Source organism: Alosa alosa, chromosome 20 (genome assembly GCF_017589495.1).
Source record: "Alosa alosa isolate M-15738 ecotype Scorff River chromosome 20, AALO_Geno_1.1, whole genome shotgun sequence".
Taxonomy (NCBI): Eukaryota; Metazoa; Chordata; class Actinopteri; order Clupeiformes; family Clupeidae; genus Alosa; species Alosa alosa.
Window position 1 is genome coordinate 1,022,481 of NC_063208.1, and position 15,960 is coordinate 1,038,440.

The window sequence follows — 15,960 nt, forward strand, 5'->3', positions numbered from 1 at the left end:
CCTTCACAAAATTTTTTTTCTACAAAGTAGGCCTAAACATACTAAATGTTGATTATTCACATTACTGCAAACAAAAGGAATGAAAGCGAGCAGAGGACAATGGACATGGATGCATACGATCTCTTTCCAGAAAGCTTTGCTTGGAAAAAACATAATTAGTTAAGCTATTCGAACTGACGCATATAGGCTAGTTAACATCAGATGGCATAGGCTAGGTTTATGTTTTCAATATATAATTTTACATAGGCTACAGCTTTTAGGCCATTGATTTCATTAAAACATATGCTAATGATATTGATGAGGGGGTGTTTACAAGGCGGAGACCTAAAACCATCCGGCTGCGCACAAGTTGATGTTAATTTGTGATTTATAATGGGCACATCTGGAAGGGTGGCGACGACGTTTTTTGTATGCGTGACGCTCGTGTTCTCTGAATCACACGCATGATCATTTCAGAAATGATCTAAGATCAAATGAAGGATGGTTTCTACGCAACACTTTTATAAATGAGGCCCCTGGCTTCTTATTATAGTGGATGGAATCCACTATCTTGAAATCTCCTGGCTTCTTCTTCTTATTACAGTGCATGAAAATGCACTGTACTGTTCTTCCTAGGCAACTTCTTCTACTTCTTCTTCTTATTATTATTATTCCGCTTACCACTTTTTCTGTACGCAATTTCTCTTGAACAGTTTAACTTAGAAACTTCATTTAAACTTTGTAACGTAGGTCTTCAAACAGATCGGGTTGGTATGTCTTGTCAACTTTGAAACTTTTATACTTTTTAAACTATTAAAGAAAAACTTTTTAAAAATCCCCATAGACTTAACATTGCCGATTATGACATCATAATACGGCCGTTAAGCAATTAGAATCCTATGGCAGGTGTTCAGGCCACCTGGATCAACTGCCAGTCTCAGGCTTTAAGCATACAAACTGGCCCTATTAAGACTACACATCCTGTTCAACTGCTTCCTCTGCCAAAAACTGTTTCAAAATAAAAGTCCTCACTACAATATTTCACTGTTAAACAATTTAACCCTTTAAACTACTGAACTTTTTAACTGTTCAGCCATTGTAACTGTTACTTATCATCAACTATGACTCCTACCCACTGTAGCTAGTTAGCATGGTTAGCATAGCTAGCATTGTTAGCATTTTTAGCAAAACTGCTAAAAATGATTAGCTAAGTTAGCTAAGTATCATGGTTAGCATGCTAGCATGTTAACATGCGAGTTAGCATAACTGCTAAAAATGATTAGCTAAGTTAGCTAAGTAACATGGTTAATATAGTTAGCATGCTAGCATGTTAGCATGCTAGTTAGCATTTTTAGCAAAACTGCTAAAACTGATTAGCTAAGTAACATGGTTAATATAGTTAGCATGCTAGTTAGCATAGTTAGCATACCTACTAAAAATGATTAGCTAGGTTAGCTAAGTCACATGGTTAACATAGTGCTAGTTAGCATAACTACTAAAAATGAAAACATTAGCTAAGTTAACTAAGTTAAGTAACTTGGTTAACATTATTATCTTTGATAACATAGTTAGCATAACTGCTAGCAAACATTAGAGCCATTCCAACTGTCAGTTATCGTCAATTATCTACCTAAATAATTTAACCATTTAAATTATCCACCTATTTAACCGTTCAATCATTCCAACTATATTAAACCTTATCTACCAAGCAAATCATTTAACTATATAAACTATCCACCTATTTAACTGTTCAGTCATTCCAACTATATTAAACCTCATCTACCTAGCAACCAATATAGTTTGTTTTTACTGTGTATGATATTTTACATAATATTTTTTGCATTTTCATGCACTGTATTTCCTTCAGGAAATGCTTTTCTAGTTCTTATTCTTCTGATTCTTATTCTTCTTCTAACGCACTTAATGCAGCTTCAACCGTTTAACGTAGAAACTTCATTCAAACTATGTTACGTAGGTCTTACTTAGGACATGGGTGCTATGTATTTTTCAGCTTTGTCACTATTAATTAAAAACTACTCAAAATTTCCCCATAGACTTAACATTATGATTATGACATCACAATACGGCCGTTAAGCAATTAGAATACTATGCCAGGTGGTCAGGCCACCTGGATCAACTGCCAGTCTCAGGCTTTAAGCATACAAACTGGCTGCTATTAAGACTACACATCCTATTCAATTGCTTCCTCTGCCAAAAACTGTTTCAAAATAAAAGTCCTCACTACAATATTTCACTGTTAAACAATTTAACCGTTTAAACTACTGGACTTTTTAACTGTTCAGCCATTGTAACTGTTACTTGTCATCAACTATGACTCCTACCCACTGTAGCTAGTTAGCATGGATAACATAGTTAACATGTTAGCATTACTAGCATTGTTAGCGTTTTTAGCAAAACTACTAAAAATGATTAGCTAAGTAACATGGTTAGCATGTTAACATTGTTAGAATGTTAGTTAGCATTTTTAGCAAAACTGCTAAAAATGATTAGCTAAGTTAGCTAAGTCACATGGTTAGCATAGTTAGCATTGTTAGCATGCTAGTTAGCATAGTTACCATAACTGCTAAAAATGATTAGCTAGGTTAGCTAAGTCACATGGTTAACATAGTTAGCATGTTAATATTGTTAGCATGCTAGTTAGCATAACTACTAAAAATGATAAGCTACGTTAGCTAAGTCACATGGTTAACATAGTTAGCATGTTAGCATTGCTAGCATAGTTAGCATGTTTATCAAAACTGCTAGAAAACGTTAGTTAAGTTAGCTAAGTAGCATGGTTAGCATAGTTAGCATGTTTATCAAAACTGCTAGAAAACGTTAGCTAAGTAGTATGGTTAGCATGTTAGCATTGCTAGCACTGCTATAAAACATTAGCTAAGTAGCATGGTTAGCATAGTTAAAAATCTTAGCATAACTGCTAGCAAACATCAGAGCCATTCCAACTTTCAGTTATCGTCAAATATCTACCTATACACAGCCATTAAACTATTTGAATATCAACATTCATTAATCTTCCAGTCTGTCAACAACTTTTAAACTATTTACCTTCAACTTTTACAACCTTCATAAAACTATCTATTAAACTAGCCGTTTATCAACAACTTTTAAACTATCTACTGTCTATCAACAACTTGTAAACTATCTACATTCAGCTTTTAAACAGTCTACTTTTAAACTATCAACTTTTATTAAGCTATGCAACCACCATGTCTATCCTAGCATCACCGTAGTAACCATCTCTGTATTATCTGTTTTAACTATACATGATATTTTACATCACAACTTTAGCATTTTCATGCACTGGTAATTCCTTGGAATTGCATTTCTAGTTATTATTATTCTTCCCACCAAATTTCATGCCTAATTCAGCTTCAACCATTTAACGAGAAACTTGCTCAAACTTTTAATGTAGGTCTTGAAAAAGGAGACTTGAATGTATTTTTCACTTTTGTAAACTTTATACTTTTGAGATATTAATAAAAAATGCTTATTTTTCCCCATAGACTTTGTATGGGGACTATGACATCATAATGGGCTAATTAACTTGATTTGCACCTGTATCAACTTCCAGCTGCTCAACTAGGTCCCATCATAAAGCTAGTTAAACTGATTGCACCTGTATCAACTGCTTTCTGCTTAACTAGGCCAACTCTCTCTGTGCATCTCCATTCTACAAGGATATAAGGCACATTCCATCCAACTTTCTATCCATTCATCCTCTTCAAACCATTCACTCATCTACCCATTAAACTATCCCATCAACATCCATTAAACTATCTGCCTATCAACATCCATTCAACTTTCTGTCTATCAACATCCATTACACTATCTACATTTAACTTTTAAACTATATACTCTGTCTCAGGCTTTAAACATACAATCTGGCTCTACAGATCCTGTTCAACTATTTCCTCTGCCCACAACTGTTTCAAAATAAATGTCCTCACTACAATAATTCGCTATTAAATAATTTAACTATTTAAACTACTCAAATATTTAACTGTTCAGCCATTTCAACTGTCAGTTGTTATCAACTATGACTTCTGCCAACTGTTATCAAATAAAAGTTTGTTTTGCATTTTATGTTAATATACAGTATGTTTATATTTTCATGCACTGGTAATTTCCTCGAAATTACATTTTCTAGTTATTATTATAACCTTTTCAAAAACGAATGCAGCTCTAACCGCTTAACGTACAGACATGTTGAAATAACCGTTGTGTAGGTCTGGAGTTGGACAAGAGAGTTATTATTTCAGATTTTTTTAAAAGTTTATAATCAATAATACATAACACACACACACACACACCAATAAACTAGCAGTCATGCTGCTCTATAAATCAATAGTATTAACTTACACACACACTAACAAATTAGCTGGCATGCTGTCCTATAAATCAATAATACATTACGCATACACACACACACACACCAACAAACTAGCAGTCATGCTGTCCTATAAATCACTAATATTTGAAACTGTATACCGGTACTACTGAACTGCAAAATACACATACACACGCACACACACACACACACCTTACTAACCCCAACCCTGACAAAATCATCCTTATTCACACCATGAATATCCATACCTGACCAAACACACATAAACACACACACCTTACTACCCATAACCCTTTCAAAACCAGAGAGCGTGCGAAGCCTTGCAGTTGGCACTGGAGTTGTTTATTAGTACATGTCATGTATACTGAAACAATAAACTTGTACTGGTACAAGGTCAGCTTCTTTTCTTTACGTTTTTAACAAATGTGTTCACAACCTGAATCAATATTGTTTTGTTATCCATAATAATGAAATAAGTTCTACCTAGAAAAACAGGCCGAGGACGCAAAAGGGACCTTAAAATCCTAAAAGAAAACCATGTGAGTGTGTCCTACAAACAGACACACCACAGTTAGAAAATAGAATTTCATTTCATTTCCTCCATTTTGTTATATTAGTTTGCTTTCTTTATTTCTTTTTTTTCTTTCATATTTATTTACTGTTTTTTGTTTTTTTTTACAAAAAGCTAGTGCAAGTACAATATTTTACACAGACCACAGAGGATGCACGCATCGCATATGGAAAGAAAACAAAATAAGAAAACTAAAAGAAAAACAGGGAAACAAAAACTTTTCAGAACAAAACCTTGAACACCCTAAAGAGCACTATCCTCCAAAACCTTCAGTAAGTAAGGTGTGTTATCCTCCAAAACAGCCTCCTCTCCTTCAGGAAGTACAGTAAGGTGCGTTATCCTCCAAAACAGCCTGAACACCCCCCACACACCACCAATGCTACTGGCCCAAATGCTCTCTAGTTGCCATGGCTGTAGACTACCCCACCAATCCACACATACACACACACACAGGGTTTACACATTCACCTAAAGAACTGTCTTAACAGTCTTGTCTTACGTTAACCTCCTGATTGGGCTTGTACAGGAACCCGAGCATCATCCATTTCCTTGGGCATATATCGTACTAGTTAGCAAAACCCGAGCATCATCCATTTCCTTGGGCATATATCATACTAGTTAGCAAAACCAGTGATTCAGCACCCAGAGTCCTCTAATGCAACACAGTGATTCAGCACCCAGAGTCCTCTAATGCAAACCAGTGATTCAGCACCCAGAGTCCTCTAATGCAAACCAGTGATTCAGCACCCTGAGTCCTCTAATGCAACACAAACTCAGCATTCAGAGTCCTCTAATGCAACACAAATGCACAAAACACTCTTCTTCTCCCCACAGTGGAAGACCTTAATCACCAACGCCCCAACGTCACCCTACACACATCCCAGAAGCTTCTAGAAATGTCTCCTACTTCCTGTGGAATGGCCGTGGCTTCCTGTCTAACAGAAATACTCATACAATCTCGTCATCATCTACCTGCCCCTTTATAAAGGCTGAAAAACACATTTCTTAAACAAAATAAAATAAGAAAGTAGAAGAACAGCAGAATCAGAAGTCCTTGGTCGTGCGTGCAGAACTGACCATAATCAACCCTCTTCTCTTCTTCCATTAACACACACACACACACCATAACACTCCTCTTTGCTGTGACCGCTGATTGTAAAAATACACATTTGAACATTTTTGCTGGACAGTCACTAGGTGACGCTTCTGGCCAAATGTCCGGTCACTAGGTGGCGCTGCTAAACTGCTGGCCTGGGCAAATGTCCGGTCACTAGGTGGTGCTGCTGGGCAAATGTCCGGTCACTAGGTGGCACTGCTAAACTGCTGGCCTGGGCAAATGTCCAGTCTCTAGGCTGTGTGAGCATTCTCCATTCAAACAGTGTCATCTCCCTCTGCCTGTCCCTGATTGGTCAATTCAAACAGTGTCATCTCCCTCTGCCTGTCCCTGATTGGTCAATTCAAACAGTGTCATCTCCCTGTGCCTGTCCCTGATTGGTCAATTCAAACAGTGTCATCTCCGTGCTGGACACTGATTGGTTCATTCACTGAATGGCCGATGTGTTTCCATGACACCTCACGTGGTGTTGGACGCTCAGTCTCAACATCCTTCATGACCATTTCAACATGTGATCTCCATCCTTTCAGATACGTCAGTGTTTTAAAGACCTCCCTCACATTGGATGGCTTGGGAGACTCGGTCCTGGCGGGTCGCTGTGTGGTTTTGGCATTGGTTGGGTCCTGTGGGTTATCTATTGGCCCTGGGCCCCCGGTGTGCACCCTCCTCATACGCTCATGCACACGCCTTGTCCTGGAAGCACACAGCACGCTTTACTCTCTTTTAATCGCACTACATGTTAGGTGACATACATAAACAAAAACTACAAAACAGGCTAGGGTAAGAGTGGAGTGCAGGTAGATGCCTCATCAGGTGTCTATCTGCATGCCTCACTTATTTTAATGCACACATTACAGAGGAGGCATACATCTTACACAGGGTAGTGTGTGTGCATGGGAAATCCTGACAGATATTCACCATGCATGCCCACTTCTTTTAATGCTACACTCTAGATAGACCCCTCAACCTAGCCATTCACATACTGTACATATTTAGGGTCAAGAGTGGCGTGTTGGGTGAAGGTCTGGGGGCGAGGTGTGGTTGGTCGTGGTAGTGGGGGATGTGTGCATATGCTGGGGGCCTGGGGCGATGGGTGGCACGCAGGTCCTCCCCTCTGTCAGCTCGTCGCGGTATAACTGCAGGGGCTGGGTGGAACTGTGGCCATTAATGGGTGCCCAGGTTGGCAATCAGTCAGGCAATCAACCAGGCAATCAGTTATTCCTATTATTATACTTATCATTAATAGAATAATTACAACTCCTCTCCTCTGAAACCCTCCCTCTCTCCCTCTCTATGTTCCAGCTTCTCTCCTCCTGGCCCAACAGCAAACCAGCCTTATACATATGCGCACACACACACACACACACACACACATACATCCTCACATACTCACTACCCCTCACCCCCATCCCCACCCCCATCCCAACACCACCTCATTCACACTCTTAGAGCTACCATCCGCACCCCCCCCCATCCCCCCTTCTTTTCATTCCGGTCATCAATTTCATCCCTGATAATCATATCTGTAATCATCCTGGACGCAAATCATCCTTAGCCTTTCTGTTATTAATGTTATGTTGTGTTATGTTTGTGGAAGCCAAGTCAATGTGATGTCTTGTTAAGTTACAGTATGTGTTTATGTAATGTACGTCTGTTTGTCGTATGTAGTATTCATGTGCATGTCGTAGTGTTGCATTTTCTGTAATGTCAATGATGTTTGCAAATAAAAAAAAAAAAAAAAATAAAATAAAAAAGACCTCCCTCACACACACACACACACACACACACAGACTAGTGCAGGGGTTGTTGTCTGACTGACGTGCTGGGGAATGACGTCCTTGCAGGTCCTGTAGTGTCCAGTGTGTTCTCTTCTCTGTGTCCAGTTTGTTCTCTTCTCTGTGTCCTGTGGTCCAGAGGGAACGATGGCGTGTCCTGCGTCCTGGACCTCATTTGAATGACACACCAGAGTCAGTGTGAGTGTGTGTGTGTGTGGGAAGTCGGTTTTGGGCCATGACATGTGCCACCTTCTTCCCCTCCTCAGTTTCACTGCTGGTTTTCCTTTCGCCATCACACACACAATGTGCCACAGAGGTGTTAAATTAACATTAGTCTGTCTCACACACACACACACAATGTGCCACAGAGGCGTTACATTAACGTTAGTCTGTCTCACACACACACACACAATGTGCCACAGAGGCGTTACATTAACGTTAGACTCTAAACATTCTCTCTAACATTCTCTAAACATTCACATTTCACAGCCTTTACCTCTCACCCACCACCACTGGCTGCCACACACCTCAAGAAAGGTTGTAGACATGCTTAAACTGTACACACGCACACACACACACACAGACGCACACACACACAGACGCAGACGCACACACACACAGACGCACTCACACACAGACGCAGACGCACACACACACACACACACACACAGACGCACACACACACACACAGAGACGCACACACACTCCAGCCCTCTCTATCTGCTGGACCCAAGAGCAAGTGGAGGGCTGGATGAATTTAAACTCCAGAGGAGAGAGAACTGTGAAATCTTTTATCTCTCTTTTTCAGTCCTTCTCTCTTTTAACCACTGTATGAGGACACTGGGATGTGAGGTGGGAACCATACACACACACACACACACACACCTCTCACATACCGGGTGTCCAGGAACAGAGCAAAATGCTGAAACAGTATGATCAAGTCTACTCCTGAAGCTCAAGTGTGCCCTGGGCTGTTCAGCTGCAAACTGGGCTGTTCAGATGCTCACTGGGCTGTTCAGATGCTCACTGGGCTTCACTAGAAACGTGGTCAAGTTGCTTTCCTTTTCACCTGAAGTGTGCGAGGATCCGCTTAGTTACGTCAGAGGTGCCGGAGGACAGGATCACACACACACACACACAGGCAGAGATACATTCAGGATACAGATGCTTCAAGAAGCTTCAAAAACACAAACCTATACACACTGTCACAGGCGAAACAGCCAAAGACATTATGAAGGCCACATGTGGCAGGTTGGGCAGGGGTAACAGACAAACAGTGAAAACACAGAGACCACCAGCACACACACACACACAGACCATCTTCTACTCCCTCCCTGAGTAAAACAATTGTCTAAACTCCCGTCTTTCCTTCCAAAACACACACACGCACGCACTCACACTCACACACACACACACACACAATCAAACACACTTTTCAAATTGGAACACGGTGTGAGATGAGGAGACAGGAGTGTGTGTGCGTGTGTGCCTGTGAGTGAAAGCAACTGCCTGCACACGGTAGCAGAGCTCTACCATTAGCTAGCAGTTGTAAACAAGTAAACAAATAGGTGGTGTGTGGCACACACACACACACACACACCTGCATCTTAACTGCATTGCGAGGTTGTTAGTGGAAATAGGCTTGGTATCATTTGATGGGGGGCTGCATATATATTAACATATCCCTGAAGCATTTTCAACTGCATGTGACACGATCTAAAATGTGCCTATATCCCAGTGAGTGTGTGTGTGTGTGTGTGTTTGAGGTTCTGACATTATTGCTGAAAGGAGTCCGGTGAGGTTCTGAGGTCTTTGACAACTGTGTGTGTGTGTGTGTATACTGGAGTTTATCTTGAGGGAGTGACATGATTAATGATCAGGCTGGGACAACAAAATGATGAAGTGACACACTCTCACATAATCCTTCACAGAAAGAGGCACACACACACACACACACACACACACACACAAGGTAATTCACAGAGAGAAGCACACACACACTGACAGCGATAGATGAACACACACTTGTACACACACTCTCCTTCACACACACACACACACACAGCACAGTACTGATCTATGAGTATTTAAAACTTTAACCAATTTTAACCAAGAGTTGATTAAATAAATTTGTTGACTAAATATATATCACCGGTTTTGGACAAAAGTTGACATTTTAACAAATATTTTAACATATAACCAATTACCTTCACCACAACACATGCAAAGTTGAAAATGTATGTGTGAATACAATCTCTCACAAGGGAATCATTCTCTCTCTCTCTCTCTCCCTCACACACACACACACACAGAGACAGACAGAGTGATGTGATGTGATGTGATGTCCAACAGAAAATAAAGACAGAGTGGTAGCATGCGATTGATCTGAGGAACCCTGTTTTATTATCAAAAATAAAGCATTTTCAAATCGCATTCATGGCGCTCGCTCCTCCTACTCCCTCCACCTGTCTCGTCTCAGCATCACCATGGCGACCGGCGATGCCAGCCTGCCTGTCACCCGTCCCGCCCATCTTATCAATGAGGCCAGTCGGAGAGCTTGACAAGTATACAGGCCATGGGCCCAAGATCTAGCCCTGCCCCCTACTCTCTGAACACACACTCTCCTCTGCAGCACAACCGTGCTTGTGTGTGTGTGTGTGTGTGTAATGTAATGTAATGTGTGTGTGTGTGTGTGTGTGTGTGTGTGTGTGTGTGTGTGTGTAATGTAATGTAATGTGTGTGTGTGTGTGTGTGTGTGAGAGAGAGAGCTACAGGTCACGTGTGTTTGTCCACAGAGAGTGTGTGTGTGTGTATGTGTGTGTGTGTCACATGTGTTTGTCCACAGAGAGTGTGTGTGTGAGAGAGAGTGTGTGTGCTTTAGGGGTCAGTTGCTGGACAGGTCACTGCTACATCTCAGCAAAACGGGTTTCCAGCTCAGTGTGTGCGTTTGGGCTGAAAACAGAAAACAAAAGAGAAAAACAAAACAAACAGAAAATAAACAAACAGAAAATAAACAAACAGAAAATAAACAAACAGAAAAAGAAAACAAAAGAGAGGAGAATAAAAAAAAAAGTTATGTTACTACGGTAACTCTCCAGATGTGCAAATTGCAAGATTCTCTTAAGTAGATTTTTTAACAGAAACACTGGACATATACCTATATAATAAAAATTATATAATACAGATGCTAACCACACACACACACACACATAATCAAAGGCGTACACACTCGCACACAACAGACCACTAACATCACTACACAGCTACGGTTTAAAGTCTGGTGTAAAAACATGGTGTGTGTCTGTGTGTCCTAGCCTGCACACCAGTTAAGGTGTCGCATGACGTGTGTGTGTGTGTGTGTGTCTGTGTGTCCTAACCTGCTCACCAGTTAAGCTGTCGCATGACGTGTGTGTGTGTCCTAACCTGCTCACCAGTTAAGGTGTCGTATGACACGGCATGTTAATGTACTGTATACAAACTTATAAAATACATCAACTTTAAAGCACATCTTTAGTGCGTGTGTGTGTGTGTGTGTGTGTGTGTATATGTATTTGTTTGCCTGCATACATTCATGCATGTATGAACTCATGATCACATGACATCATTCAAAGAGACTTCACCATTCTGTGGCTGAACCTTCTCCTACTCATCTCTCTCTCTCTCTGTCTCTCTCTCCCTCTCTCTCTCTCTCTTTCTCTCTCTCTCTTTCTCACTTTCTCTCTCTCTCACGTTGCCTCTCCCTCTCTCTCTAGAATATAATGGCTTTATTACTTTAGATTCTCTGATTCTTTCTCCATGTGCTTGTGCTGCTCTGCAGCGCCCTCGTCTGGTAGACCCTGGTAGTGCTCTGCAGCGCCCTCGTCTGGTAGACCCTGGTAGTGCTCTGCAGCGCCCTCGTTTGGTAGACCCTGGTAGTGCTCTGCAGCGCCCTCGTCTGGTAGACCCTGGTAGTGCTCTGCAGCGCCCTCGTCTGGTAGACCCTGGTAGTGCTCTCCATGGGCATGTCTGGTTCTTCGCCTCCTGGTCACCAGGTCACCTGTCACGTTACCTGTGCCTGTCGTAGGTCACCTGACCTTTGACCCCTGAGCTCTCATCATAGCCACAGAGCATTCAGACTTACACACACAACATACAGTACTGAGTTCAATAATAATAATAATAATAATAATGGGTGAGATCATTATTGTCATAATCTGTCGATTGCTGCCTCTCTGCTCATAATTGGCTGGTTTGTGAGAGGAACAGGTGTGTTAAGTGCTTCAAGACGATCACCTGTGCTTCCCCACTCCACTTCACTCCACTCGACACGACATACACTGTCCTCACGCACACACACACACACACACACACACATCACTTATTAAAAAGACTAAACACAGGAAAAAACAAATACACAACATTGCACCAAAAGAATGATGAGTCACATGTAGTCATCTCTTCTAGTATTACCCAAACTCACTACACACACACACACACACACACACACACACACACACACACAAATTACCCATCATCCAGGTTGTATGTGACTGGAGGGGAGCCCTGACCTGAAGGTTTAGATTACACATTCATCACAGATAGAAAACTATCCATCGTTACAAAGAAGGAAAAACAGAACAAACTAGTAGAAATGGGGGAAACATTCCAAAAGGGTGATTACATGAAGCCGACTCCATTAATAGTTTAGTTTCCCTCTTTCTCTAGGAGCGACTGGCACTGCTTGATGACATCATCAGCCAGTCTGTCACTGTTTGATGACTTCACAGAGACAGGAATCGATAAGAAATGAAGTGTTTTAAACTAAAACGATGCTAAAGGTGTGATAACTAGCTCAGGATAACGGGCATCATGTCGACCTCTTCACCAGTGAAGAACCGTTTCCGCCATGGTACCCTGAGAGGAGATGCCAACCACAGCCTGGCATGCCAGTCATGTGCCGCCTCGTCCAGCATGCCAGGCTACCCAGCCCCCTCCTTCAGCCGCACACTGCAGCTGACCACAGCGTTTACAAAAACAACAACAACAACAAAACAAAACAAACAGAATATGGAGGCTGCACTCTAGAGCACCCTGGAACAGGCCTGGCTGTTGTGTGGAGATCAGAATTAACGTGGGATTCTAGAACACTCGAGAGCATTCTGGAATCTTGTGACTGACATCAAAGAACTGGCAGGCCATCTAGCAGTGCGCAGGGCATTCCTACTCACCCTCACACACACACACACACACACACACACACACCCTAACCCAGCACAGAAGCCTCAGCACCTCTGTGGAAAGCTCCAAACAGTTGCACCAGTTGTAATAACGTATAACAATGTTGTGACTACATGGACTTAATGTGGTAACGTGTAAATACTCGGTCAAATGTTGCCTACAGTACAGTAATTCGGATAAAAAAAGAGAGAAAACAAATTGAGGGCAGATTTCTTTGTTTGGCGTGAGTTTGTCGTTTCATCTAACAGTCCTGTTGGCATCGCTCACTAGCCCATGTTAGAGTGTCCTTCGATGCTGGTCTTCACCTCCTGGGAGAGGAAGGAGGCCTTGGGGGGGAGATGCTCCTCGTCTGACCGCTCCACCTTGCGGCCCTCAGGTGCTGACCACCTCCGCTTGCGCGCCACCGGCCGGCCGAGCCCCCTCCCCGCAGGCCGCAGCTCTCCGTTGGCCGCGTTGGTCTGACCCGCCGTGCCGTTCTCGCGCTCGCCGGACGCTGCCCTGGGCGGCTTGAGGGTTCCGTGGGTTCCTTGGCTCGGGTTCTCCGGCGGTGGTGGCGGGCCCGGGTTCCTCTTGAGGGTGCCGTTCTTGAGGTTCTTGAGGGTCAGCGAGATGCAGACATCGCCCACGGACAGCCTGGCGCAGGGCAGCTCCAGCAGCTGGGTGCTACGCTCTGGGCAGCACGACGACCAGCCCTGGCCGAACACGAAGAACGGGTACTCCGACAGGACCTCCACGCTCACCTGGACAGAGAGAGAGAGTGTAAGAGGTCATTTAAAGTGTGTAGTGATGAAGTGTGTAGTGCACAGGTCATTTAAAGGTCATTTAAAGTGTGTAGTACAGAGGTCATTTAAAGGTCATTTAAAGTGTGTAGTACAGAGGTCATTTAAAGGTCATTTAAAGTGTGTAGTGCAGAGGTCATTTAAAGTGTGTAGTGCTGAGGTGTGTAGTGCAGAGGTCATTTAAAGTGTGTAGTGCTGAGGTGTGTAGTACAGAGGTCATTGGTCATTTAAAGTGTGTAGAACAGAGGTCATTTAAAGTGTGTAGTGCTGAAGTGTGTAGTGCAGAGGTCATTTAAAGTAAATAAAGTGTTGTAAAGGGCCTTACACTAGATAGATAACACACTAAACTAGAAAGATAAAAACATTTGTAAGGGACCACAGACACACACACGCGCACACACACACACACACACAAACATACACACACACACACACACACACACACACACACACACAGACACACACACACGTCCAGTCCATGCTCTGACCTGTGCGCGGTGCTCTCCGACGGCGAAGTGGACGATGGCGTGGTCGGGCGTGAGGCTGGCGGTGATGCGCTCCACGGTGCTGGAGTCGATGCGCAGGTCAGCGCTGACGTGGGCGCTCTGCAGAAAGTCGTCGGTGCTCAGCTCCTCCACGCGCTTCAGCGCGCCGTCCGCCAGCTGGATGATGGAGCCCGCAGCGAAGTACGCTGGCAGCGAGGGGGCAGTGGGGGTCAGCGGAGAGGCCAGCAGGCCGCCGGAGCCGTGCGCCAGGGGCAGATGCACCACCTGGCCAGCGTGGGGGGGGTACGCGGCGGGCGACTCAAACGCCGACGCGCTCTTGGCCGGGGCGGCGGGCGCCAGGAACGTGTGTCCGGCCGACGTGGACGAGGGCGCGCTGGCGGGGACGAGGAGCGGCTGGGTCAGCAGGTGAGGGTACCCCATGTACCCCAACACCGGCGACTGGGCCGGGTAGAACCCCAGGGACACCGACGGCCCGGCGCCGCTCGTCTGGATGACCCCCTTGAGGCCGTCCACTGGCAGCGGCGGGAGGAACGGGGTGCGTGTGACGCTGCCCTTATCGCCTGCCGACGGGCGCTGGTCCGCGCTGGTCATCGCGTCCGAGCCGCCGCCGTGGCAACTGTTGAGCGTGAGCGAGGGCCGCTGTCCGGCGCTGTCCGGCGCGTACTCGGCCGGCAGGAGCACGTGGCGTAGCGCCTCGTACTGCCCATGACCCTTGACCTCGTAGTGCTGCTGGTGCTGCTTGGCCACGCCCACCCTGCGGCTCCGCCCCAGGTCCCCGTTCACCATTTCCGGTTGGCCCCCCGGTGGCGGGTCAGAGTACTGCAGCACCAGAGGGCCCAGCGCGTGCGGAGAGTGGAGGTGGGCACCGTGGTGGGCAGAGCTGGACACCGGCAGGTAATGAGTGGAATGCGCCAGGGTCACCGCGGTCACTGCGTCGGACACTTTGGACTGATGCTGCTGCTGCTGCTGCTGCTGGTGATGGTCCAGTTTAGAAGAGGAGGAGGAGGAGGAGGAGGAGGTGTAAGTGGACTCTCCTGAGGAGGAGGAGACAGGAGGAGGAAGAGGAGGAGTGAGGGGGGAGAGGTAGCCGGCGTAGGGGCCAGCGTAGGGGGGCGTGAGGAAGTGGACGCTGGGGGGCGAGTACTGGGTGGAGCCCCCTGTCTGTAAGAGGGTGGAGGTGCAGGCTGTCACGCCCGGCGCCGAAAGCGAGGAGGTGAAGGAGGAGGAGGAGGAGTCAGCGGAGGAGAGGGGTTTGTACTGTGGTCCGTTGGTGCCGTGCGATGAGACGTGCACGCTCGTACTCGTGCGCTGCTCTCGGCCCTCGTGCACGCTCCTGCTCGTACTCGTGCGCTGCTCTCGGCCCTTCGCACGCTCCTGCTCGTACTGCGGCGCTGCTCTCGCCCTCGCGCTCGCTCCTGCTGCTCGTACTCGTCGCTGCTCTCGGCCCTCGTGCACGCTCCTGCTCGTACTCGTGCGCTGATCTCGGCCCTCGTGCACGCTCCTGCTCATACTCGTGCGCTGCTCTCGGCCCTCATGCACGCTCACCACGCTGGCGAGCCAGGCCAGATTCCCGCGCTGACCCTCACCGGCCGTAGACACCACGAGGGGGCGCTGTTCAGATGGCAGGCTGCCCGACGCTGCAGAGATGGT

At 45.1% G+C, this 15,960-nt stretch overlaps 1 protein-coding gene across 1 annotated transcript in view; it reads right to left on the bottom strand.

Annotated features, from left to right (window-relative positions):
• Nucleotides 1-10,569: 10,569 nt before the first annotated feature.
• atxn1a (ataxin 1a) overlaps nt 10,570-15,960 on the bottom strand; it is a 5,573-nt gene continuing 182 nt past the window's right edge. Inside the window, exons 1-2 of the mRNA XM_048229281.1 lie at nt 14,293-15,960; nt 10,570-13,765 (exon numbers count right to left, since the gene is read on the bottom strand). The exon at nt 14,293-15,960 is cut by the window's right edge and continues 182 nt beyond it. Coding sequence (XP_048085238.1) covers nt 13,292-13,765; nt 14,293-15,960 — 2,142 coding nt within the window. The 3' untranslated portion in view covers nt 10,570-13,291. The remainder of the gene's footprint in view (nt 13,766-14,292) is intronic.